Below are 25,508 nucleotides of genomic sequence, written 5' to 3'. Positions count from 1 at the left end.
CTCAGATATAATCTCCCTGTAGTTATCATTGTGGTCAATAATAATGGAATATACAGTGGAGTGGATCCTGAAGTGTGGAAGGAAATGGCAAAAATGGGGGATCTGACCACTATGTGAGTCTTGCATATTGTAAACTATGTTGTAATGTATCCAAGAGCTGTGATGTGACAAAACTGTGTTGACTTTTAGAGCCCCACCTGTGTCCCTCCTACCTGAGGCTCGCTATGATCAGGTGATGACGGCCTTTGGCGGTCGGGGGTTCCTGGTGCGGACAGTGGAGGAACTGCAGAGCGCCTTGGAGCTCAGCCTGAGCGACTGGGACAGACCAAGCCTCCTCAATGTTCTCATTGACCCTTCATCTGACAGGAAGCAGCAGGTACCCCACAGCTTTATTTGAAAACACGGGCATAACAAAGACATTAAAGAAGTTTTATTATCAGGATTAGATTTTTTTTTTGTAGGCTTTTTAGAGCATCAAATGATGCATCAAACCTTTGATTTCTGTGATTTGAAGTGTGACTGCTGTGAATGGAACTCTGTACAAGTGGAGGGGTTTAAGAGTGAAGTGAGGCAATGATGTGTTTCTATATGTTCTATCAGGAAATGGTACAAATCCAGCTCTGTACCCTCTGAAGTCGTGAGTGACGGACACAATCACGGCAGAAAATCCATCCCTGATTAAAAAAGACGGAGTTCCGATTTGGGATTTGAGCATCAAACAGTTTGAGCCTCCTCTCATCCTCAAAGTGGCATGTGACTGTCCTGCCACACTAAACATTAATCCGTGCACTCCAGGTGCAGCGCAGAACTCTTCTGTTCCACTCTCGATCCCTCCACCTCACACCACTCTGACCTTTCTATTTCAGAGCTCTTATAATTAGAAGGCATAGCCCTCTGTGTTTATGTTGAATGTATCCACGCAACCATACTTGAAGGTTGCACTGAGGTCCATGATAGCCGTGCTGCAGACGGAAGCTCCATGCCCTCATTTAGAGGCGTGCTGCTCTCATCCGTTTCTGTCATTTTTCCAAGCTTTTGATTTATACAGAGTCAAGAAACATGTTGTTTCTATTTGAGGAATTGATTTATTTTTTTAGTGGGTTTCTAATGTTAACACAATGTTCTCTGTTTCTGCAGGACTTTCCTTGGCTCACACGCTCCAACCTCTGAGCGCAGACCTTCATCCAGAGCGTTTTTCATCAGAGGATTTTTTATGTAATTGTTTCTATGAAATAACTTTAATTCTTTGTGATTCTTACTACACAGTAGTAAATCAGAACACTAACTAAGGCCACAACAAACTGCATTAACAGATTTCATAATTACTACTTTTTTTTTTTTTAATGAAATGATATTTTCTGAAGCAAAGCTGTGGGTGAGCTGTCACCCTGTTTAATTTTTTGATAAATAAAAATTCCAAAACTCAAATGTTGCACCTGTTTTGATTTATTTTTTTTAATGAACCCTGACAAATCAACACGAGGAGTAGAATATTGTGTGAATTAGTAATTAGAATCTCACATACTTTTATTTTTTTACATTTATTTTTATTTACCTTGTATTTATTCAGGCAAGACAGATAAAGGAAAAAAAAAATCTTATTTTCAACTGTGGGCTGGCAAAAGGACAAACCTTTTGAGAAAAAGTATTAAATGAGTTACAGGAGACACATAGATGGAAACAATTAGGATAAAACATTAATATTACTATTAATTATTAATACAGTATTAATCGCCAATTTCCCCAAGTAGGATTAAAAAGTTTATATATATATATGTGTGTGTGTGTATGTATATATTTAAATAATGAAAAATCAGAAAAGTAAACTACAGCAACATTTTTCTTTAAGATTCATTTTTAAAACTCGTTGAACTAAAAGTGTCCATACTAAGGGTTGTTTGTAAATGATTCCAGTCTGTGCTGCGGACTGAAATGAGGATTTTTATTTAGGGACAGTGAACAAAATCAATTTTGCAGACGGGATGAAGTGTGCAAAAGCTGGCTCAAATAAGGAGGGGAAAGACCAACAAGAGTTTTTGTAAATTAACAGCAACCAGTGGGTTTTACGCTGAGTGAATAAGGAAGACCAATTTAGTGAAGAGGAGAGGGTACAGTGGTGGGTTTTGAAGTGAACATTTGTTATAAATCAAATTGAAGAATGCTAAAAGCCATTTTTTTCCCAGCAAATGGTTATTAGCTGATATTTTTAAATGACATTGCCATAATTATACAAGGGAAGGATGATCATTTGGATCAATGTTTCTTTTGCAGATTAAGTGAGCGAGCAACGCATTCTATAAAAAAATTCTAATTTTGACTCAACCTTTGTCTGCAAATAGTCAATGTGGACTGAAAAACATCAAGCATTTTCTTGCCAGAATCCAATTTATTCACTTACTCGATCTAGAGGAGTCTTATCAAAAGTGGAAATATTAGGAGTATTTGAAGGAGCATGTCCCTTGCAACACCGCAAGATTTTGATCTTAGAAAGATTTAGGTTTAGGTAGGGGGTCAAGAGAAGGCAAGTTGTAGTCCATTGAAACGACATAGCAACTTTTTATTTCCTATGTCTGAGGAGGGGGGTGGCAGAATAGAGGATAGTGTCATCAGCTTAGAGGTTGATGGATGAGTCTGCTACAGAGAAAGCTATGTTGTTAATGTAGATTGAGAAAAGGGTGGGTCCAATGATGGGTCCCTGTGGAACTCCTGCGGTGACACAAATAGGTTGAAAAAGAAATTTGCTCTGATTTAATGCATTGTTATCAGTTTTGTGAGATAATTTGAAAACCATGACAATTCTTATTCCGAAACACCAAAATAGCACAAAGCCTGTCAATAAGACTCGAGTAATTAACAGAGTCAGAAGCTTTAGCTAAGTCAATAGAAATGGCATTACATTGCAATTTAGTATCTAATGGATCAACTATGTCATATTATTTCAAAAAGAAAGGACATATTGAAATGTAAGCTAAAAATGGCTTCTTATTATTAAAACACAAGGATCAGGGATGTTTAAGGTTTACATCTGTTTAAAGAGAATCACACATTATTAACTTAAGTGATAGACAGTCTCAGTATGACCATTATAAGGCTGGATGTACCCAAAGCATGATTTATTTATTTATTTTATTATTATTATTTTTTTTGCTGTTCATTCAAAACATTGAAGGTACATCATGTCTGAGAGTATAATTAATGGCACTAAAAATAAAACAAAATCACTGACTTATTATTATTTTTCTCTTAAAAATAGATTATCTAACAGAACCACTTTGAAAATGCTATATTGTCCTTTATTAGGGGTTCATCAAGGATAAATCTAATAGATTGTGTTACAAACTGATACTATAATGAGCCGCAGTTGCCCGGCATGCGGTGTAAGAGAAATAACTATATTCAGTAGAGCAGGCGGAACATTGTTAATGTACATTCAAGCTTTATGGAGAATCCTATTTGCAGAGATGCCAAATCTGTGTTTGTCTCGATCTGGTCTCCCAAGAGGAGTGGAAACAATAATAACACCCCCTACAGTAGTACAAATCTAATATTGGCACACGGAGCAGCTGGCGGGCTGTCTCCTGTAATTTTAGCGCACACTGATGCAGAGGAAAGATTTAATGGGCATTGGTCAGTGTACCCTCTTGTGAGAGTGTAAGGGAGAACCAAGAGATTGAGCACAGAGGGAGGGGTAGAGAGGGGGAGGACAGTGAGGAGGGAAGGAGAGGAAGAAGGCAGTGTGTGAAGGCTGCTGTGCCTCAGACATTAAAGTAAGCCAACAATCTGAAGCAGCATGACTCTTTTCACATATGGACTCTACCTGCAGCTCTGGCTTTCTTACGGCCTTGCTCAGTCCCCGTTTCTGGACACTTTCCTTTCATTCCCTGCAGGTAGGACCTCTTCAGCTCTCAGTTTGCATCCACGTTCAGATCTGCATGGGCTTTTTCTGCATGCAGATGAGGGGTTGAGCTCCTGTAAAAGCGTAGATTCCGCCTGAGGTCTTTTCAGATTCATCCCGGACCCATCACTGTACACTTTGTTGTCTTGTTTCCCCCCCGAGGCAGACTGGAAATGCCCCTATAAATAGCAAGCACAGCTTGAGTCGTTCAGTGACAGCTACTTATATCTGTCTGTCCCTCAGAACTCCTCTGGAAGTTTTTCAGAATCTGATAGTCTGCACCTGTTTCCCTTGTTGCTCTTCCGTTCACGTGCACCTTACGCTCTATTCAGTTTCTGTCAGCAAATCTGAGATTGTAGGGATTTTCTCAAGATTTAGGGATTTCTTCGCTTGTGTTCCTAGTGAGGTCAGGGTTCAGTCGATCAAGGTGCTGTCATTTCTCTGACTTCATGCGTACCCTGCACAGCTCTCGCATCTCGGCAGCAGCGGAAGACTTTTGACCCATGCTGTTTACTGAGTCCACCTCCACCCCCGCTGTTTCCTCCACCCCCTTCAATTTGGCGCCGCTACACCCCAGTGAGTGCAAAATCATGTGACTTTCTATTGTGGAATATCTGACTGTTGGTTAAACCCATCTGCCTTGTTGTCCCCCATGTGTGGTGGAGAGTCTTTCTCAATAAACTCATGATGAAACACTTGTTAGTGTAGAGCAGGTTTTGGTCATTCATTGTGAAACTTTTAACAAAAAATAAATAAAGAGAGTCATTATTTTTGTGTCCCAGAAAGAAGAGATTTCACATCATGGCGGCGAGTCTGACTCGGACCATGAGGAAAAAGGTTCTGATTGTATCAGAGGTCTTCCTGAACCCCCAAAATATCGGGTAAGACACCAGATTCAATCATATCAGCAGAACTGCTTTCTCTGACTGAGACTTTTTCAGTGTCAAACGTAGCTCCAGTAAATTAATTACTGGTTCATGTAAACAAAGAATCGCTGTCACAGGAACGTATTTCCCCGTCTCCTCTCCAACTTGAGAGTTCCTGCAGGGCAGGGGTTGGGGATTTCTCTGGGTCATCCAGCACAGCAGCCCCATTAATTTTCTACATTTAGATGTGACATAAATAGATTTTTTCCACTGCCAGCCAGTTTGCCACACACCATTCTCAGAAAGTGTCTGCAGAGCCGTCAGCTTGGAAAGGCGTCCTGTGTCGCGTAAATTCCAGGGATTACCAGCACACACTCATGTCCCTGTGTTTTGGGATTTTTGGCAATGAAAGATTTAAAGACTTTCTGGTTCATTACTGGATTGTTGCTCACTGTCCTCAGCTGTCAGCCCAACATTTTGTTATTAAAAAAAAAAAAAAAAAGATTAACTGAACTAAACCAGAAGCTTCTATTAAAGCTTTCCAGGCTGCAGTGCAGCAACATTTCAGTGTATCAAAAAAGGAGCCACCAGGCACTTTTTAAATCAATAGGGACCAGTCAGCCTTTAGATAATTGAAACTGCAGCTTTGCTCTCAAGGGAGGCAAACGGGACTTTGTGGTAAAGTGGGAACAAGAAAAAAATACAGAGAATAATCTCTTTTAAACTAATATTTTTAAGGGTCCACCTGGATTACCTGGAATAAAAGGGCCTAAAGGAGAAAAGGTGAGCAGTTTCTTTTCATATTTGCTCTACAAAACTTAAAATGTTTTCAAAAATGTTATTAATTGCTAGTTGTTTGTGTCCCTTTTCCATCTACTTCCTGTTGTCAGGGAGAAATCGGAAGGCCTGGACAAAAGGTGAGAGTCCCCATTAATCACTCAGTTTTCTTTGCTAGCGTAAGTAGATTTGCTCAGACATGAGATCTGAGGCCTGCGGCTGCTCTCCGTCTGTATGTCAGAGTGCTGTCAGAGGGCCGCGGTGTGTACATCAAGAAAATGTCCAAGTGCAACCTTGACAGGAGACAGAGCAGGCGCAGGATGCAGGGATGCTGAGGCAGGCTGTTGTTTACGGCAGGATTTACAGTACAGTCAGTCCCTTACAGCACAGAGAGGGATTGTTTCCCTTTTAACATCCAGTACTACTTGTCAGACACACACAGCTTCCATGAAGGATCAGGACACATTTTTATGAGGTTGAAGACAATAATCTGCTGCTGTGGCGGACACTAAAGGCAGCCCTTTACGGAGCTGTTTCTCTGCACTGCAGCGCAATTTAGCTTAGTGCTCCAGCCAGATCATTAATCATTTTATTCCCAACAAGCAGAGTCCTGTTCTATATACAGCCTATCATTTAATTAAAGAGGGTAAAGTGACAGGGCTCGTTAAAGCCATTCTCCAGCTCCGTGTGCAGCAGGGTGTGATGGATGCTGTGGAGGACCGGTTGTCAGCTGAAGCTGCACTCAGTTCTTTTTATTTGTTTGTTTGTTTTGTGTTTAGCTGCAAAGCAAAAAGGCATTAGGGGCTCTGATTTAACATCAAAAACTGATGTGTCACCTCAGGGTCGAACAGGGCCTCCTGGACTCCCAGGGAAGCCGGGCCAGCTCGGATGGCCAGGACCAAGTGGGGCCAAAGTGAGTAAGTCAGACCTCATGATGCAGATCATATTAGAAATCGACTGAGGACAATAAGTAATAACTAAATAAGTACAAATAACCGTGAACAATTGTAATAATGAGATCTATATTTCAAAGGGAAGCAATATTGAACTCATCTAATTATATTCTTTTATATTAGGGGGAAAAAGGTGACCCAGGGTTGATGGGTCTGCCTGGAGGCAGAGGACCAATTGGGCCAAGGGTAGGATTAAGTCCTTGACCTTAATTTTATTGACTTTTCTTTTTATTTACTGTCCATTTAATGTAAACTGTTTTCAATTGCAGGGTTTGCCTGGATACAAAGGAGAAAAGGTATATGATTACCCAAGAAACTGATACTTAAACAGCACAGCGTAACACTGTTTTCTGCTGTCAGGGTTCACGAGGTGATCACGGTGAAAGAGGAATAAAGGGAGACAAGGTAGGCCAGAGTGATTTAGCAATATGGACATATAGTTATTCTCTTTATAAGAGTAGACATAAGATATTGTTGTTTTCTGTTCACAGGGTGCCATGGGCTTTCCAGGAATGCTTGGACAAAAAGTAAGAAAAAAACTGTACGCTGCAGCAAACCGGTTTTACTCCATGCAGCCTCAATAGATAGCAAGCACCACCTTTTTTTATATTTTATTTTTCATTCACCTGATCTTCTGATTTACACTCATGATTTTTGAGAGCTTTGAAAATAACTGGGTGGCTTTTCAGGGTGAAATGGGTCCAAAAGGAGAACCTGGAAACTCGGGAAACAGAGGACCCACAGGCCGACCAGGGAAGAGAGGCAAGCAGGTGAAGAGACCGTAGTTTAAATTTGCTATAAAGCACATATATGTTTATGTTCTGCAAGGTCTGAAAGCAAATACTGCAGAGAAAAGTCAGAGTGGACAGTCAGGAGCAGAATGAAATGCACAGACAAAAAGAATGAATCAAACTGGGGGTAATGCTGTAAGTGAAAGATGTGTTTACATCTGTGTTATAATTACTTAGAGATAGTTCTAAAAGAAAATCCACATTTTTCTTTTACTGATTTTTCTTCTTCACCATTTTGTTTTCTTGATCATTAAAGGTTTATGATGTTGCCTTTTGCATTAAATATTGGATTAACTGTTGTTTAAAACATGGTACATGCATTCAGTGGGTGAAAAAAGTATTATTCAATCAGATTAAGAAAGTTGTCTTGCTTAGAAAGATGAGAGTGGTCCTCTGTCTACCTATGACACACATTACATACGTCTCCTATCGTTTTAAGTGGGACAACTTACCAAAAAAGTAACTTACAAAAATGTTTTCATGAATTTAATAAATATCACAAAATGCTACATGGCTAGAGGTAAAAGTAAAATCAGATATATATATAATTGTGTACAAAATTACACATTTTGATTTATTTAACCTCAAATTTGTTGTACCTGTGTTTCCTTTGGATTGGGTTGCAAATCCTAAAGGTTACGAAACTAAAAATTTTCTTTAAAAAATCAAAATAATCAAGAAAAACAGTACAGTTGCTGTTTACATGAACATGTAGCAACACTGTCACATTTGCCAATACAACACAAGTTAAAATGATCCACCTACATGAAAGAACCACACAGGAGGCCACAAGAACCTCGACATGGCTGCAACCATGGTTCATTTTCAAATTGCAAATGACTTTTTCAAGAAGCTAGGTGTATGGATACTTTAAAACTGTTTTATGCCATTCATAAAATCTTGTTAAACCAGACATCCAGTGTTGTAAGCATGTTTAACAAACTGAACGATCAGAAATTACTCGCATTTCTTTGACTTGAAGGATTTTGGCACAAATGTTCTAACTAAAAGGAAAAAACTTTTAACCTTCTTCAATTTAGTTACATACATTTTCTATAGTTCTCATGGAAATACTAGTTTAAATAATCACTATCATTGCAATTAGCATCTGTCAAAGTTTTTCAGTCTTTTCTTGAAAAACTGTTTCATGCTATTACGGTTTAAGGCAAACACAAATACCTTTTACTGAGAGCAAGAGATTGCAGCTGACAAAGATCTCTGACATGCATTCATAAAATGTTTTTCTCTGCTCACTACGTGCCATTGTACCCACAGAATGGAGGTTTAAATCCTTAAACATAGCGAAAGGATGTATTTTTAATCTACCATCTTGTAATGTTTGGTTGGGTTTCAGGGAGTGAAAGGAGATCCCGGGAGAATTGGTCTAATCGGACCCATGGGCCCACAGGGACCTCCAGGCCACCCCGGTCCTCCAGGTTTACCTGCCACAGGTGAGATCATTCTGACAGTGTCCTGATTAAAGTTATAGTTCCCACATGGCAGATAGCGAGAAAAGAACAATTTGTTGAAAGAGTTTCTGCTTGAAACTGTTTCTATGGTTGGAGATGAGGCCAACATCCTGCTTAGCTGAAGGAAGCTTCATTACTGCAGAGTAAGAAATAACACCGGCAGCCGTTTTTAGCTCTGGAGAAGGCTCATCCCGCGAACTGAAACCGGATGCTGTTTTGATGACATCATGTGACTGAAGTGGATTCACTGTGGCAGTGACATCTCTCTCGATCGAGTTCCTGTGTGAATGAAGCTGATTGCTTTTGGCTCTTGATAGACGTCCACAGACATAACATTTAATGACTTCTACAGAAGCTCATGGAGGCTTTTGTTTATGTTTCTGCTTGAGCTCATTAATTCTGCTGTGCTGCATCAGCATCAACAAAACCCGAAGCGATTTGAATTTTTTTTACATATTGATTTATTTAGCTGTGCATCTATCATTTACATATTTTGCCGTCTCTGTCGGTGGGCAGGACTCTACATGGTTGGAGCAAAAGGTGCACGTGGTCCACCTGGGCCTCCTGGAAGGTGTGGCTGCAGCTCTCTCAGTAATTCTCCATATAATGACTATCCTTCAACACCAAACTACCCCAAAGTACCTGTGGTGAGAAATGAGTCCTTTTGTTGCTGTGAGACAAATACTGTTAGTATTTTTTATTGACTGTATAAGGGCAGTGGACAGAGTGAGTGTGATATCACTCATAGAAAATGGCTTTACTTCAACCAAATATGGTCAATCCAGTTGTCATTTCCGCAATGTGGACACCACCATTTAGAGGCAGACAACATCAATAAACAATGATTGCTTTGAGTCGGTCTGAGTCAACGTTTCTATGAAAACCACTGAATCAAGAGTATTGACAGTACATAGAGATGGACAAAGTGCCTGTGATGTCACCAATGGAAAATGCCTTCCCTCCAGTTGCCATTTTTCTACGATACGGATGCCGTCATGTTGGAACCAGATGACATTAGTTGGTCCGAGTCGGTCTAAGTTAATATTTCTATGGCAACCACTCTCCCTAATCCAGAGTGAGCTTATTGGAAAGCCACGGCCCTTCCACTCAAAGTGGGCTTGGGAGAATCTGTCAAATGTTTTGACGTGGGGCCCAGCCCACACTACATGATTATTGAAGAATCTGATTGGCCAGTTTATAACTTGAATAACTTGCAATAAATAAAATATATAAGGAAAACAGTTTTTGGTTTAGCAAAAACAAGTTAAAAAAAGGTTATTCTGACGAAGAGAATGACTGAGTAATAGCTGTTTATTTCTATGGGATTTTGGCCAAATTCGTGGAAAGGGGAAGGGTTCCCAGTCTTATACAGTCAGTGGTATTTTCTGGTGCACCATCAGTGAACTTTTTAAAGTTTTTCCTTCATATATTCTTCTTCTCTGTTGTTTTAAACAACCCAACAGCTTTGTATTGACATGATGTACATGAAGTTCCCTTTGAATTTTGAGAAATTTTCTTCTCTTCGTCTTAATAAGATATTTGTGGTGAGCAACGAGGAGGAACTGGAGCGCCTCCACACAGACAACGCCCTTGCATTCCGAAAGGACCAGAGGTCTCTCTATTTTAAAGACATCGATGGCTGGCTGCCAATCCAGGTATCTCACCATGTCTTTATCTTTTTATTATTTGAACCACCCTTTCTTTGTTATTCACGTCACTTCAACTTTGCAAAAGACTTTTCCATTCCAGCTGTCACCTTTCCAGTCCATGGAAAACGCACCTGATGATGAAGGGTACTGTGGGGATGGGATTGTGCAGCCCTCCAATGGAGAGGAGTGTGACGATGGAAACCGAGTTGTTACCGACAACTGCGTCAGTAAGTCCACATTTCTTGATCCTCAACGGTTCTCAGTTGGGCCGTGCTGTACATGTATTATATATATGACACCCTGTCTATTACCACAGAGTGTAAACATGCCTACTGTGGAGATGGATACCGCTATGAAGGCGCTGAGGAATGTGATGGAAAAGATTTCGGATACCAGACGTGTAATTCATATCTTCCAGGGTAAGCCCAGAACACCATTGGCAGTATGTGTTCATAAGTTATAGTACTGCTTGAAAAGACAGAAATTTAATACCAATATTGTTTTTTTTTCCTTTTGTTTTAGGTCGTACGGTTACCTCAGGTGTACACCAAACTGTGTACTTGACTCCACAAACTGCAAGTATTTTACTTGAAGCCTGGACAGAGCAGCAGGAGCCTGGGTGTTGTTTGCTTGTCACAACAGGAATATTTTGAACAAAAAAAAAGCAAAAGAATAACATTGCCCCAAGCACGAGACTCGAAAGAAGGAGGCAACCCAAGAATCTCCATTAAAAGTCCAAAAAAAAAATCACATGTACATGTATATATATACTCATAGCTAATCTTTGCTTCACTGCAGAGAGGCCTCCCGGAGTGAGAGTCACCCTATGAGGCTAAAAATGCCCACAATGAAAATATTCTGTCTAAACAGGAAGGATTTAAACTGGATTTCTGGCCATCCTGGATTGGACTGGAAACTAAGTTACGCTAAGAGCAAGAAGGAGATGTTTTAGAGAGGAAGCAGCAGGGTCAGATGTTGCTGCTTAGAAAAGCAGGCAGTTTGAAATTGAGAGCAATGGCTCCGCTGCTGCAGGCTCGGTGAGAATGCACAGCATTTGCATGAGGCTGGACGACAAAGATCATGGTTTTACTTATTGTTGGTAATCTTCATGCTACGTTTTCTTCATAACACATCAAGGACTTTAAATGACCAGGAGGCCCTGCTTGGTGGCTCACTGATGCTAAAACTTCAGCGGCTTCAATAGTCAGATACAAGAACACTCGGTCAGAGAGAAATTCAAATACTTCTCAGGAACTAAATAAAAAAATGTTTCCACATATCCATCTGGAGGACGTGGCTGTGACTGTACGCCCACAGAGGCACACAAGATGAGCAAAACGCATTAATGCGGACAATGTGCAGCCCCAATTAGTCCCGCTTTTCCCTGTGGCTCAATCACAAAATGAAATATGTGAAGGCTTGAAACTGTTATTGCTCTTAACTTTCTCACAGCACAGGATCGACTGGGCTTGTCTGTAGCTGCTAGAAGGGAAGGAATTCAAATATTCCAGCCTGTTCATGGTCATTACTGTATATACTCTAATACCTCTTTAAACAGTCTTTTGGTCTTATGCAGCAACAGAGTATCCTTAAAATGTAGATGTAGTCTGCTGGAAATGACTATGGGGACATAAGCTGACATTTTCCATAAGCTATTGTATGAGTCGCAGTGCCAAGTAGGACCTTTCCTCAACCCTACTCTGATAAGGTTTGGGAATCCAGAGGAAGAGACTGTTGATAAATCACCTCCACGTGCTTTTGAAAAGAAACTTGCTTCGTCAATATCTGTATCGCATTCTTCAGCATAGCAGGTGTCTTAAGTGCTCCGTTCAACGTGTAGCTAAATGTGTGTCAAACCATGTAGAGATGATAATGTGCCACGCACAAAGCTAAATTAATAAACAATGCTGGATTTTTTTTTCTCTCTCTCTCTTTTGTGTTGCTCTGCTTTGATATTGTGTACACACAATAGTGCTACACTGTGCATGTGGTAATGTCCTGTACTGTAAGGCTTCATGAAGCTTCATAAGCACTGTGACTGGGACAGATTGTGTTCATGTTTTCTCATTATTCTGATATGATTTTTACACTAGCTGTGGAAAGTTCTGATTAAAATAAAGACAATTGTTAAACTGAAACGATTTTTTTTTTTTGCACAATTAAAAGAAAAACTGACAAAAGAAAATGAAATACAGTGCATGCAGAAGCAAAAACCCCATAGCGCTTAATTAAATCACACAATGATTATTGAGAAGTACAGAATTACATAACAACACACAAAAATAATAATAATACAGAAAATAAATTGACAAAATACACACGGATTACACTTTATAAGGCAGAGGTTAAATGTTTAAATCATGTTTGTAACTCTGTAACAATTATGTGGAAAAATCATTCCATAATATTGTACCCTAGATCTTATTGAAAACTGACCAAATAAGAAATTCAGATAAATGATAAGCTGAAGATTCATGAGTTAAACTGTGAATTAACTGTAAAATGTATTATGAACTGTGCAGGAATATTCCCTTCACTAAGAAGTGTTTTGCAAACGAAAACAGAAACCTGAAAAAAACTATTAATGTCAGTTGATTGGGAGTTCTAGCTGAAAGGAACCATCATCTAGAATTTATTGATATTCTGTTTGTGTCAACAACAAAAAAAGGGTAAAAACTCTAACAGATATCCATCTAGTGAAAAAATGATCTGTCAGCAGCCTTCTCTAGGGGCTTACATTAAACTAAGCAGAACACCAGTGAAGTTGCAGTTCCCTAAACATGGCATTGAGTTTTCAACCTTTCATCCTGTCTCAATAAAGCCCTGCAGAACTGAGGCCGTGCCGGGCCGGGAGATACGGCAATGTGATAAAGGTTTTGGAAGGCAGCCAGCATTGCCACATAGATGTTTGAGGCTGAGTACCAGCGTCTAAGTAAATTAGAATGCTGTATTTCGTTTCCAAATCGGATCAAGACTATGTCTGCCTGGACGGCTGAATAAAAGCTTACCGTAGCGTACTTATCCTATCAAGTGCATTCCCGCTGACCAGACCAATCAGATTGGTCCCACAGATGTCTGTGTGCAGCTGGACCAGACTGATTCTCCCAGCACAAGAATCCACAACATGAGCTGGGTACGACAAGCAGACCCAAGAAGTCCCATGGTTCAGAAAAAAACTGTTTTAACGCTGCAAAAGGTTTATGTCAACCCAATACAATCAGTAAGACTCCAACTACTTTTTTTTTTTTTTTAGGTAATTTTGTTTAGGCAGCCCTTAGTAGGGAGCTTCTGACTCCGACAGTTAACAGTCTCCCTGACTTATTTTAGGTTTGGCCATGGTTCCAACTCCCTTTTGGTTTGTCTTTAACTCACTCACTAATTATATTTTGTTCTCTAATTTCAGGACACAGGGTTTCATTTGTTTAATAAACCGTGTTCCTTTTTTATTGGTGTCCAGATTTCGTTACTGTCCTCTTTCGTCCCCTTCCCTAGACCCGAACCGGGTTTACCCCCAGGGGACGTAACAATGACAATGACCCAAAGCACACAGTCAGAATAACCAATGAGTAGCTCAGAAAGTCGCATATCACGGTTCTGGAGTGGGCTAGACAGTTTCCAGACCTAAACCCAATAAAACATTTCTGGAGGGAGCTCAAACTCCATGTTTCTCAGCGACAGCCCAGAATCCCGACTGATCTAGAGAAGATCTCTGTGGAAGAGTGGGCCAAAATCCCTCCTGGTGAAATGCAGGAAACTTTTGATCTGTGTAAATGCAAACAAAGGCTACCCTACCAAATACCGACATTGATATTCTCAGGTGTTAGAATACGTATTTGCAGCAGTAGCATAAAAATCAATTACTTTTAAAATTGTACAATTTGATTTCCAGATTTTATTTTTTTTATCGTTTCTCACAGTGGACATGTACAAAAGATGGAAAAAAAGATGAAAATTTCCGACCCCTCTATGATTTCTAAGTGGGAGAACTTACAAAACCACAAAATGTTCAAATACTTGTTTTTCTCATTGTAAAAGGAAACTTTATTCAGTGGAGCATTTGAGGAGGTGATGAAGGTGAGTAAAAACCTTCTGTTTACAAGCCAACATAAAAAATAGAATAGAATGTTTACAGGTTTTTCCTAAATACCTGCTTCACCTCAGTCAGTAGAATATTCTCTGGCACTGCTGTAGGAAACAATCATGTCTCAAATCTATTCTTTGCAAATCTAAATTTTAGATACAAAAGATTAATCAGTTTTTAAAAGGTAATTTTGTTCAGCAAGTCTGAACAGCTATTTGGTTCCCTTTTAAAGCTTGTGAATATAAGTAGAGTAGCACTTCAAGAAATAAAGTGTGCACCATTATTTTATTTATTGGGTAAAAATCAAAAAGCATCTTATTTACAACCATACAAAAAAAGACATCATTCATTTGTTACCATATTACAACAACAGGATTGACAAACTAATTTTCAAATGAAAATTAGTCTATGTACACCTATAATGTAAACAAACAACAACAAAAAAATTATATAAACTATACAAGAGTTTTTGTAGTACACAAGCCTTAAAAACAGTTAAAATGTTTTGCATCAGGGTAAGTCTTTGTAAAGCCCCAAAAGGATTTTCCTGAAGTTTAGGATTAGTTCTGACAAAAACAACAAACCGGATGTTTATTTTTACCAGGGGTTGAGGTGGACTCGTACTGAGTTAATATATTAAATCGATTAAAATCAACATTTAGAAATTTGTGGTTTAAAAAAAAAAAAGACAGTATGGAGAGTAAATCTAAACAAAAAGCTACTGATCATTCTCAGTACACACAAAAGCAACATAATCCATCCCCTTACAAATTGTTCATTTACTTGATAATCTCCTTGTGTTACACTGCCTGTCTGCTGGTATTTATTTTCTAATGCTCTATGGATCCAAATATCTGTCCACGTCACACTAAGGTTGTAGTGAAAAGACTTTTATGCTGTTAACATCAAATTTATAAGAAAAACTTAATAAATATAACAGTGAAAATGATTTTTGTGCATAGGCTTGTGCATCTACATGTTAACAGCAGTAGTCACAACTTTTAGCATTGTTGTAATGTAGTTGTGTAGCCAGCAAAGGTTGTAAAGAATCACACAACAACCTCCTTCAGGAAGTGCTCAAAAGCAGTAACTTTTCAAAATAAGAATCACTTATTGCATAATTTAGATTACAATTTAGGGGGAAAAATAATAAAAAAAACACAATTAGAATAAATTTAACAACAAAAGAAAGTTAAAAAAAAATTTAAGTTACTATATAGCAAATACTATAGGACAGCTTTTAATATGCCATCTTGTCATACTGGAATTTTCATAGAGTGCTTTGTGCTAGTTTCCAAGGTCAACCCTGTTTTTATTCTCAATGCATTCTAGTCATTTTACAAAAAAAGGAACATTCCCAGGAAAATTACTTCAACTGTAAAATAAAGTATTCATGTACCTTCAAACAAGTCGAAGAAAAAATAATAATAAATGCCACAATACCATGAAACTTGGTCAGAAACGAATGCCTTCACTGAATTACATCGATCTTGGAATTTACATTTCTTCATTTCATCATGTCCTGTGCAATTCAAGCTTCCATCTGCCCGTGGGTCTTTAAACAGGCACAAACTCCTTTTTATTGAGTCTAAAAATGCCGACACTCTTTAGTGTGAAAGCTGCATGTTATATTGGTACCTTCCTGTCCATCAGACGCCGCCGTGCGGATTTGAGCCCTGACCGCGCCTCGGTAGAGTTTCACACCACCTCGTCGGATTCCAGGTTGTACTCTTCGTACAGCTCATCCAGGATGGCCAGCTGCTTCTCCATGGCGGGCAGATACAAATCCAAGTCTCTGTGCATGCTGTTGATAAATTCACCTTTCAGCTCGTCGCCTTCTCTGGTCGCAAAGGCGGCAGTGAAGTTTTCATACGTTGGTGCAGCTCGCAGCGCTAACTGTTGAATAAGAAAACCTTCCATTATTTGAATGCACAAATACATAACCATCAGAAAAAAAGAGGTATTTGGGAAATACACACAGCAAATACTCCTCGCACAACCCAGCCATGGTATTGCCTAAGAGTCTTTCCATAGGCGTTATCTAGGAAGAAACGTGAAAATGAGACCATTTATCGTGAAGAATTTTGCTGATGTGAACCTTCAAACATACTTAGCGCTCCTTGGATATCTTGCTCCCCGGCGTTGACCTCAGACAGAAACTCCTTGAGAAACTTCAGACCTCGTCTGAGCCACAGAAGAGCCTCAGTCGCAGAGTTGCGGACTTGGGCGACTCCTCCCTGGACTTCATGCAACACGATGGACTGCAGCGTCGGGAAGCATTCGGGATCAGACATTAACTTCTGATTAATTTTCTATATGAAAAGAGAAAAATGGAAAAATCTGAAGAACAACGATCATCTATGCTGCAATACGTTTTTTCATTCAAGATTCTTAATATGGTTTGGTAACTACACAGACAAAAGATTAAGAGACTTGATGCAACAAATGTCAACAGGTTTTATTTAAATGACAGCATTCTCTGGGAAATGATCAGATTAATATATGTTAATTAGCTATAAAAATGCAATTTTTAGGATGATTTGTATATTATTAATATCTTAAAACAGTCAGACTTACCTTGATGTTTCCAACAAAATCCATTTTAACAGGTGCAAAAACTGTGGAGCCCAGTTTGTCTGAGAAGAGAGAACCGTTCATCATTTGGTTGCCGCTTTTAAAATTAAGGTTTTGACGAAGGTTTACTTATTGTGAAGACAAAGATTTTGCTTTGAACAAACAAAAATAATTTATCTTTGCAATGCAAATCACATGACACACAGCTTTTGTGTTGTCAGAAACAAAAAAAGGGCAGAAACAGATTTAAAAGTAATTTGTGTCGAGTTAAATGAAAAAGTACGACAGAGTGTAGTAAACCTTTAAATAATTAGGAAAATTATCCATTTACAAAAAAAAAAAAATCCCAATTATGGCCCAAACGAAATGTAAAACTACACTAAAACTTGAGCTTTTTATCTTTTTTTTTAATTAACTAGAAAAGAGGGTTGCTGATCCTACAATACTTTAATAGCTTTAAAAACAATACTATTAACCCTGGAACACTCGAGAACAATTTTGGATTTTAAACTTCATTTAATTTTATTTGTTTGCTCATTTTTTAGTCTCAGCAATGAATAGTGAGCAAAAAATAATTCCAAAAACAATTAAACAGCATAATTGTAATCATTAAAACAGTGGCTTCATTTGCTCCAGAGGATCGTTGATTCCACAGGGTAATAAAAGATTGCTGAAACTAGTTTTAAACTGATCTAACATCTGTTCATATTGGAAAAAAGGCATCAAAATGAATTAATTGATAAACATTTTTTTATTTTTAATTTTTGTACCGTTATCTTAACTATGAGAGGCCACTTTGTGTAGCGCAGCGTGACATGTACTGCACCCTGACCAAAATACATACAGTCTCAGCTATGTGACTGTGTGAAGGACAGGCACGATAAACCTTGATATACGATAGGTTGTTAAGCTACAAAGAACAAATAAAGCCAGTGACGGGCACAGAAGTGCAGTAGGAAATAATGCAGGGCATGAAAAAACAGAGTGATATGGAAAGACAAGAGAGCTGCCACCTCATTAATCAGAGCAATAAATGACAGGGCATGCACCAAAAAAAAGTAGGTCAAAAGGGGAGAGACTTTTGCCTCATTGAGGTTTTAAAAAAACAGGGAAAGATGCAAATGAGAAGAGACTGAAAGTGACCAGCCTACCTAATACAGGCACTATTGCATAGCATGAGTCCAAAAACTCTTGTGTAGGGATACCATTGTCGTCATCCAGTCTTATATCACTAAATCTAAAAAAGCAGAACAGATTCAAACAGAAGAAAACATTAGAGGTAAGTAACTTACTGCCATTTTATTTGACCAAATAAACACACAAAGGGTGTACAAATCTCAAGACAAAGTCATAGAAAGGATTCAGAGCAAATACTGTTCAATTAACAATAGCTATAATGCAACTGCGACTAAAACAGCTCTCCTTTAAAGCCATTTTCTTTGAAGACTAACTCCAAAGACGTCTCCTCTGTACATGTACTTCATGAGTAACAGAAATGATGCCTCACACACACACAAAACACTGCAGTGCCTTAGATAAGAGGTTGGAAACAGAGGAAGGAAAAAGTTCCACAAACCCAAATATTTGATGCCCGCTCCTCTGTCATGTGATCAGGAGAGAACACACTAACGAAACACTTTATTATGACATCTTGAGACACATTTGTGCGACACGCTGTGCCTACAGTCCACCAAAGTCACTGTGCAGTTTGGATAAAAAAGATGCAGCACAGCTGCAGCCACTATGAAACTACAACACCAACCCAATTATTTTAAAAGTGCTAAACTAAAATAACATCTGCAGTCCCACGGGATGTTCCAGTAACTTAACTGCTTTCAGAGATGTGACCTTCTTGAGTGGTATTTTCATACCTGTGACTCATTGTGCTGAAAAAAGTTTCCACCTGTTCTGTGTCTTCTGCCTTTTGTGTTTCATCTTCTTCTGCGGTCTCTTCTTGGCCTGAAGCCGTCTCTTTGAGCTGGACAGCGTTTGTTTCCAAGCTATTGGGAAGTTCTTGACTTTGGTCCACTTTGTTCTTTTGTTCTTGTTTCGTCTCCTTCTCTTCAGGAGTGTCGTACTTCTCATCTCCCTCTGCTGGTTGCTCAAAGTGCTCAAGCTCAGGTGAAGGTGGATTAGAGCCTGGAGCTGGATTATCTGGCTCTTTACCAACTAAACTGATGGATGATTCAAAGCCTGCAAGACAACCAGCGCTCATTTAGGCGTGTGAAGACAGAAACATGTAAATGTGTTTTTTGTGACTAAAGCATGGTATAATAAACAGATTATGTAAAGAAACTAGCTGTGTAGATTAAAAAAAAAACTAAGTTTGTGTTGGAATTTTGTAACTTTAACATTGATGCCTTTATGTAAGTGAGCTTTAAAAAGCAAAACATTTCACATACTCTTTGTTTTTCTAAATAACTTTATTAAAACTTTTAAAAAAAATAAAACTTTCAAACTAGAAGGATGTTTTATACCTTGTGTGCAAAGAGTAGATTGTTTATTTGTTGTAAATTATTTACTATATCAAATTACCTCAATTTACTGAAGAAATGCATTATAGGGTGAGTAAAGATTTTAAATTTTACTAAAATATGTAGCTTTTGTCTTTTTTTCTGACTCCAGGTCCCCACAATAAAACTGACCTGGATAAAACTAGTCCAGAAATAGTGATGGATGGATTTTCATTAGTCTCATCATAAAGCTTTGATGACCCAGTATTGTCTTAATCAAAACACCTTCACTTTCATTTTATAGGAGCTACACATATACTAAAAAATATACAGAAAGACCCACTTAAAAGGTAATTATCTATCCACATTCTGATGCTCCACGCAAAACGAGACCCCCGAGTATTTAGGAGTGAGTGGAAACCTGTCTTACTTGATGGGAACGGATGGAGTTCAGGTTTCTCTGGTTCATCTGCTCCAGACTCAAAACTCTGGCTGTCACTTGTTTGTCCAGATCTTTCAGGAGATATATCTTTCCTCCTGAGATAAAATCATCAAGGATCAGCAGAAAAAAAAAACTTTGTGCTATTCTGAACATCTATATGAAAAGATGACAACATTGTTTACGTCATAATAACAAGAAAACAGGAGTAACCTACTTTTCTCCAAGGTTTAAATTTAAATGGTTGGTAAGCTTGATGGACTGGGGAAACAACATTGAGAAGTTGAACTTGCATAACAAACTAAAACAACTCATAGCAGCAACTTCCTGTTAGATTATGAATCATTTACCTTATGTTGTTTGATGGCAGCTAATGGTGGGGTTCCAGGTGGGCTGTGTGCAGTCATATCTGTGCTAAAAGTTCGATTTGCTATCTGCATGCATTCCTCCAGGGTCTTCAGGAAAGTAGTGCATGTTGACTTCACCATTTTTCCAGTGTCTATTCCAGTCTGACAGTAAAAGACAAAAAATAATAATCAGTAAAGTATTCAAATTATCCCAAAACTACATCCAAATCTGTACAAGCTAAATTGCATAAGCCAGAATGCCAACAAAATCGAATAACTTAGAAAGACACACAATAGCAATTAGAAACAGGTGGGCTTCATAGTGCCAGTTTCTCTAGTTTCACTGGATCATCCAAACTTCAGCCTCACCTCCAACGTTTCTCCCAGCTCATCATTCTCCTTGATCTTGTTAACTTGCTGGAGAAGAAGGTCACAGTATAATCTAAGCTCTGACATCTTGGTTTTTAATGCTTCTGTGTTCTCCTGGAGCTCTGTCGTAAAACAAACAAAGAGATAATCTTACAATGTTTGAGGGACCAAGATATTAAGTCAACTCTGGGCACTGCTGTCATGCACTGTAAAACAGTATCATCTATTGTTTGGCTTAGATGGTTATACTGTCATGTTTTGCATGAGGTGATTTGACAGTGGTATACAGAAAAATAACATGTGATTATGCAAATTCTACGACTTGCTCAGAGTATATATGAACATTGAGAACAACATAGTGGAAAGCAAAGATCAGTTTTTGTTCATTTTGGGATCCATGTACCTTTTTCTTTCTTGGTTCGGTTGTCTGTAAGGCAGGCTTTGGCTGTTCCCAGGGCCACCAGCCATTTCTGCCTCTCTGCTGCATTGATGGCTTTGAGGTAAAAGTATTGCTCTCCTGGAATGGTCAGGTCAACTCGAGTAGAGTCAGAAGTATGGACTAAAAAACACAAACACACATCAACTGTAAAGCTGTTCTGTTCTATGAAATGGAGCAGAATGTATTATACCAACCTTGGATTTCACAAACTGATATTTTAATGCTTCCCTTACAACCCTTCCAGGCATCTTCTTGAGAGTCATAGTATGACAAAATTCCACCATCCAGTACAAACCAGCGAGGCTGCCAGCCTGCGGAGAAACAAGTACCAAAGCTATTTTTAAGGCATGCGACTTTGACATTTTAGCACCGGAAGTCTTTAGGGGAACATGAATTTCAGAGGTTGTCTACTTTTGTCGCCCCAAATAAAGTTAAACCGTGCTTACGTTGTGTTTTCGTTGACTAATCAGGAGTTAAGTCAGATTATAAAGACACGGGATGGAAACAAGCTAGAGTGGCTAGCCCTACAATAAGTCTTTATTTATATGGCGACTTTGTTTAAAAGCACAGTTGTAGCACAAAAATATAACTTTAAAAATCACGTGTTTGGTAAATTATACATTTATAACAGCTAAAAGCAAGCTAACGTTAGCTTTTTAAGATTTTCACAAACTAAATTCACGTCGTTTTCAAGCTAGCTAGCTAGCTAAAACAGTCACTACGGCTAAAAACACAAGACGAGTGAGACGCGAACTTACCGCTAATGTAATTTGTCCATTTGTGAAGCGTGCCTTCCATTATTTAGTTGGGTTTTCGTCCTTTCATAGCTTGTTTGTCATAATGTGATGTGTGGCACAGCTGATTGCAGCAGCGACTCCATCGGGCTTTGGGAGTAATTTACAGAGTAACAAACCAGGCGATGGTTTGAATTACGTAGATAAAAGTACGTAAACGTTTAAGTGAATAGAGCTCCAACCAATCACGAGAGACGCAACCGACATTCCTTCAGTTTACGTTAGATTTAGTAGGTGGGGTTCAAGATGATTGATATAGAATCCCACCAATCACAGAAGTTATACAGAAAAAGAGGCGGTACTTCTTACGGAATGTACCAATTGCGGCAGTAGGAGGGCAGACGAGGGTTTTCTTCTAAGTTGTTGGGCTGCCACGTAGGAGACCCTTGACTTGGATTTAGCTTAAATGTATTCATTTATAGAATATTTAAAGTAGTATTTACTTTTGTAGAATGTATTTAATGTTGAGTACCAAAATGATACTTTTTTCTTTTTCCTTGACTTTATCCACATTCCTTGTTTTTGTCACTGGGGGGAAACTGCCCGAACCAGAAGTAAAAATTGAGGTAATTCATAAACCTTTAATGTGTCTCCGTAAATCTAAGCTTGGAGATATGCTACTTGTTCATTATGATGGATTTCTGGAGAGCAATGGCACGATGTTCCATTCCAGGTAATAATAAAATAAGTCAAATAAAACTGCACTCTACAGAAACTGCATGCATGCACGTGTTACTTTTCAAAATAAAACACTGGGATTTTCAGACATAATATTTACAGGTGAAAATTACAAGATACATTGCTGTTGTTTTTATTTAGATTTCCCTGCAACATTTAATGACTGTAATACACTATTTATAAGTCTGCTAATGTTTTACTGTATGCATGGATTAGTTTTTCTTCTTTGTGCTCTTTGTAACAATTTTAGTTGAATTTCCTTTTTTCTCATGTTTAGCCGCAATGAAGGGGATAGAAATCCTGTATGGTTCACTCTTGGGATACGAGAGGCCATTAAGGGTTGGGACAAAGGTCTGCAGAATATGTGCACAGGAGAGCGCAGGAAGTTGACCATTCCTCCATCCCTGGCGTATGGCAGTGAAGGAAAAGGTAGGATGTGTAATAAAAATAAACATAAATAAATGCATTGCAGCATATTTTTACATATATTAATATTTTTTAAAACAGGTAAGATTCCTCCAAGCAGCACCTTAATTTTTGACATTGAGTTGATGGAGATCAGGAATGGCCCCAGGTCACATGACTCTTTCCGGGACATGGATCTCAACGATGACTGGAAGCTCTCCAGACAGGAGGTGAAGTGAACTTCTTTTCTGGTTTCAGTGTCATTGAAACAGGAAATGTATCATTTCTGTCAACATTTCAGGTAAAAGAGTACTTGAAGAAGGAATTTGAGAAGCATGGATACTCACCTAACGACACGCATAATGAAATGATGGTGGAGGACATCTTCAAAAATGAGGATGAAGATGAAGATGGTTTTATATCAGCGAGGGAGTTCACCTACCAACATGATGAGCTCTGATGGACTGAATCTATTGTTTTTTTTTGTGTGTGTTTGTTTTTGTGGATTTTTTTCTAAAAGTTAGTGAAACCATTAAACACTGGTTTTGTAATACTTTGTCCTTGAACAATACTTTTGTTTTATTTTTACCTCCATAACTTATTTTGGGCCTTCCACACTCCATCACAGATTAAGTTACTGTACAAGATTTTTTTAAGATGATGAAATTAATAAAAACATTTAACAATTTTGTGTATTGATGCCTGTTTTATACATAAAAAACAGTATTTGTGTTTTTATTTTCCAGATATGCACACTTTAGCCACCAGAGGGCAGTCTTCTCCTTCAAATTAATTCAAGGCTTTCATCTCCTAAATCCTTCCAAACTGCAGACATGCACAGCCAACGTTTCCCCCCTCAGTCTCTGAATGACCTATTTTTCAAAATGTGAATAGGTTTATATATATGCATCTTTAAAGAAAACAATCTTTCAATTTATTTTCGTATTCCTTCTATATGTTTTCATGATCTTAAATGCATACCGTACTGTTGTGAATGTTAAAATAGAACAGTTTACAAGGCATGTAATCATCTATTTTAAAAAAATATATATATACAATATAAGGTACAGGGGACAGAAAGAAGAATCAAAAGAGCAAGAAACCTCTAGCGCTGCGAGTCAAATGCACTTGATTAATTGATTGTGAGCAAATGTGAGTCGCTCAATAAAGGCAGTGTGTTTGGCAGTTCGCTGGCTTGCAGCATTCAGCCATTTGTCAAAGCAAGACAAGGAGGAAAAGACATTGGTAGAGATCCTTGTAAAGGAGTGGTTCCTGTGTGTCAAACTGCAAAAGGGTTGTGAGGTGATTCCGAGGAGTTTTCCCAGTTGGGAAACATTCAAGAGAGTCACCCGTCATTGATTGTGTAAAATTTTCTAGAAAGAAATTAGATTTCAGCTAAACTAAAAAAAACAAACAAAAAAAGGATTTCAAGTTTGTATTAGTTGAGTTCACAAGTGCAATTTACTTAAAAGGTTTCTAAGGAGAAAAACAAAGTAGTTCATCTGAAAAGAGCTTGAGAGCACAGCTGGGGTTTGCAGTTACATCTGAACAAACCACAAGAATTCTGGGAACAATGTCCTCCAGACGTGTTAGACCAAAGTGGAGATGTTTGGTTGTTAGCCCAAGTAGGAAAAGAAACACAAAAAAACATTAGCACAAACACATAAAAACATTTCAATTTGATAATGTTGGGCTCCTTCCCACAGGACCTGGGCACACTGAGGTCATTGAGGGAACCACAAATTCTTCTGTTTCAGCATTTTACCAAAACATTCTGAAGTCAAATGCGAGCGAATTTGCTGACAGCTGCAGCTTTGTTGAAGTTGAGGCACGAGAGGACCAGTCATCACCAGCCGAGTGGAAATGAGCACTCTGGGGTACTTTGTTCCTCAAAATGTACAATGAGTGGATAGTGTGTGACAGGTCACTGAAATTGTTCCTCCTCTCATGTCACTTTGAAATGATGATAGCTGTTTTCAGTCAAACCAAGCAAATCTTCAAAAGAAAAACCATAAATCAAAGAGTTTCAGTGATTCTATGTCACGAAAATGAGGGCCGGGATGTATAGTGATGTGGCAGTAAATTTTCCTCCATTGTGTCATTTCATTTCTGATTTCAGATTTTTTTTGTTTTTAGTATGAAATAGTATAGCCTTTTTTATGTCTTTTAAAATAGTTTTTAATTTGCATAGTGGTGAACACATAGTTTCATCATTATTCCAAATTATTTGCAGAAATACCTTGCCAAAAACAGCTCTATAAGGAAAGCTTGCGCACTTTAATTATTATTTTTTTATATTTTTTCACACACTTTGTTATTATATAAAATAAAATGTAATATAAAGTAGTTCCTTTAAATGCAGGTTTATTGGGATTTTTAGCCCCTACCGCTAGCTTGGTTTATTAAAAAAAAATTGAATAAAGTTTGCAGTTTAATTGTTCAATTGCTGTTTGTATTTATTCAGCTTTTACACTATTGTCATCTCTTTAACATTGTTACCAGGAACCAGAGACATTTAAGTGAGCCCTG

At 38.4% G+C, this 25,508-nt stretch overlaps 4 protein-coding genes across 5 annotated transcripts in view; 3 read left to right on the top strand and 1 right to left on the bottom strand.

The window, feature by feature from the left end:
* Positions 1-1,432, top strand: part of hacl1 (2-hydroxyacyl-CoA lyase 1) — a 5,241-nt gene extending 3,809 nt beyond the window's left edge. The window contains exons 15-17 of the mRNA XM_024266876.2: positions 6-113; positions 190-376; positions 1,138-1,432. Of these exons, the coding sequence (XP_024122644.1) occupies positions 6-113; positions 190-376; positions 1,138-1,170 (328 nt within the window). The 3' untranslated portion in view covers positions 1,171-1,432. The remainder of the gene's footprint in view (positions 1-5; positions 114-189; positions 377-1,137) is intronic.
* Positions 1,433-2,598: 1,166 nt separating this feature from the next.
* On the top strand, positions 2,599-12,317 carry colq (collagen-like tail subunit (single strand of homotrimer) of asymmetric acetylcholinesterase). Its single transcript, XM_024266875.2, has 17 exons — positions 2,599-3,887; positions 4,362-4,471; positions 4,678-4,776; positions 5,500-5,544; positions 5,652-5,678; positions 6,380-6,451; positions 6,615-6,677; positions 6,761-6,787; positions 6,852-6,896; positions 6,983-7,018; positions 7,181-7,261; positions 8,637-8,733; positions 9,268-9,398; positions 10,287-10,406; positions 10,486-10,627; positions 10,717-10,819; positions 10,923-12,317. The coding sequence occupies exons 1-17, from the start codon at positions 3,791-3,793 to the stop codon at positions 10,990-10,992; spliced, it is 1,365 nt and encodes a 454-aa protein (XP_024122643.1). The 5' UTR covers positions 2,599-3,790; the 3' UTR covers positions 10,993-12,317.
* Positions 12,318-14,747: 2,430 nt separating this feature from the next.
* plekha8 (pleckstrin homology domain containing, family A (phosphoinositide binding specific) member 8) lies at positions 14,748-22,087 on the bottom strand. Its single transcript, XM_024266874.2, has 13 exons — positions 21,861-22,087; positions 21,297-21,413; positions 21,067-21,222; positions 20,664-20,785; positions 20,298-20,456; positions 20,165-20,208; positions 19,939-20,045; positions 18,927-19,248; positions 18,207-18,292; positions 17,059-17,117; positions 16,592-16,793; positions 16,461-16,522; positions 14,748-16,377 (listed from the first exon to the last, which is right to left on the bottom strand). Exons 1-13 carry the CDS (start codon positions 21,898-21,900, stop codon positions 16,180-16,182), a joined length of 1,674 nt encoding a protein of 557 aa, XP_024122642.1. The 5' UTR covers positions 21,901-22,087; the 3' UTR covers positions 14,748-16,179.
* Positions 22,088-22,223: 136 nt separating this feature from the next.
* Positions 22,224-23,658, top strand: fkbp14 (FKBP prolyl isomerase 14). Of its 2 annotated transcripts, none has more exons than XM_024266872.2 (4): positions 22,224-22,569; positions 22,852-23,003; positions 23,082-23,209; positions 23,281-23,658. In XM_024266872.2, exons 1-4 carry the CDS (start codon positions 22,349-22,351, stop codon positions 23,437-23,439), a joined length of 660 nt encoding a protein of 219 aa, XP_024122640.1. In that variant the 5' UTR covers positions 22,224-22,348; the 3' UTR covers positions 23,440-23,658. The 2 variants fall into 2 exon arrangements, with proteins under 2 accessions (XP_024122640.1, XP_024122641.1); XM_024266873.2 differs by having other exon boundaries at positions 22,224-22,462; positions 23,281-23,657.
* The last annotated feature ends 1,850 nt before the right edge of the window (positions 23,659-25,508 follow it).

This window comes from Oryzias melastigma, linkage group LG16, assembly GCF_002922805.2.
Source record: "Oryzias melastigma strain HK-1 linkage group LG16, ASM292280v2, whole genome shotgun sequence".
Classification (NCBI taxonomy): domain Eukaryota; kingdom Metazoa; phylum Chordata; class Actinopteri; order Beloniformes; family Adrianichthyidae; genus Oryzias; species Oryzias melastigma.
The sequence above is the reverse complement of the archived record's forward strand: the minus strand, read 5'-3'. Positions and strand labels throughout refer to the sequence as shown.

What these genes read in the sequence shown, in the direction of transcription:
- colq (XM_024266875.2), top strand. Translation starts at nt 3,791, where the DNA reads ATGACTCTTTTCACATATGGACTCTACCTGCAGCTCTGGCTTTCTTAC. An exon ending in TCGGAAGGCCTGGACAAAAG is followed by an intron (nt 5,679 to 6,379) that starts GTGAGAGTCCCC and finishes GTGTCACCTCAG; the next exon opens with GGTCGAACAGGGCCTCCTGG. An exon ending in ACTACCCCAAAGTACCTGTG is followed by an intron (nt 9,399 to 10,286) that starts GTGAGAAATGAG and finishes CGTCTTAATAAG; the next exon opens with ATATTTGTGGTGAGCAACGA.
- plekha8 (XM_024266874.2), bottom strand. Translation starts at nt 21,900, where the DNA reads ATGGAAGGCACGCTTCACAAATGGACAAATTACATTAGCG. An exon ending in AATTTAAACCTTGGAGAAAA is followed by an intron (nt 20,046 to 20,164) that starts GTAGGTTACTCC and finishes ATTTTATCTCAG; the next exon opens with GAGGAAAGATATATCTCCTG. An exon ending in TTCAGCACAATGAGTCACAG is followed by an intron (nt 18,293 to 18,926) that starts GTATGAAAATAC and finishes CTGCTTTTTTAG; the next exon opens with ATTTAGTGATATAAGACTGG.
- fkbp14 (XM_024266872.2), top strand. Translation starts at nt 22,349, where the DNA reads ATGTATTTAATGTTGAGTACCAAAATGATACTTTTTTCTTTTTCCTTG. An exon ending in GGCACGATGTTCCATTCCAG is followed by an intron (nt 22,570 to 22,851) that starts GTAATAATAAAA and finishes TCTCATGTTTAG; the next exon opens with CCGCAATGAAGGGGATAGAA. An exon ending in GTATGGCAGTGAAGGAAAAG is followed by an intron (nt 23,004 to 23,081) that starts GTAGGATGTGTA and finishes TTTTTAAAACAG; the next exon opens with GTAAGATTCCTCCAAGCAGC.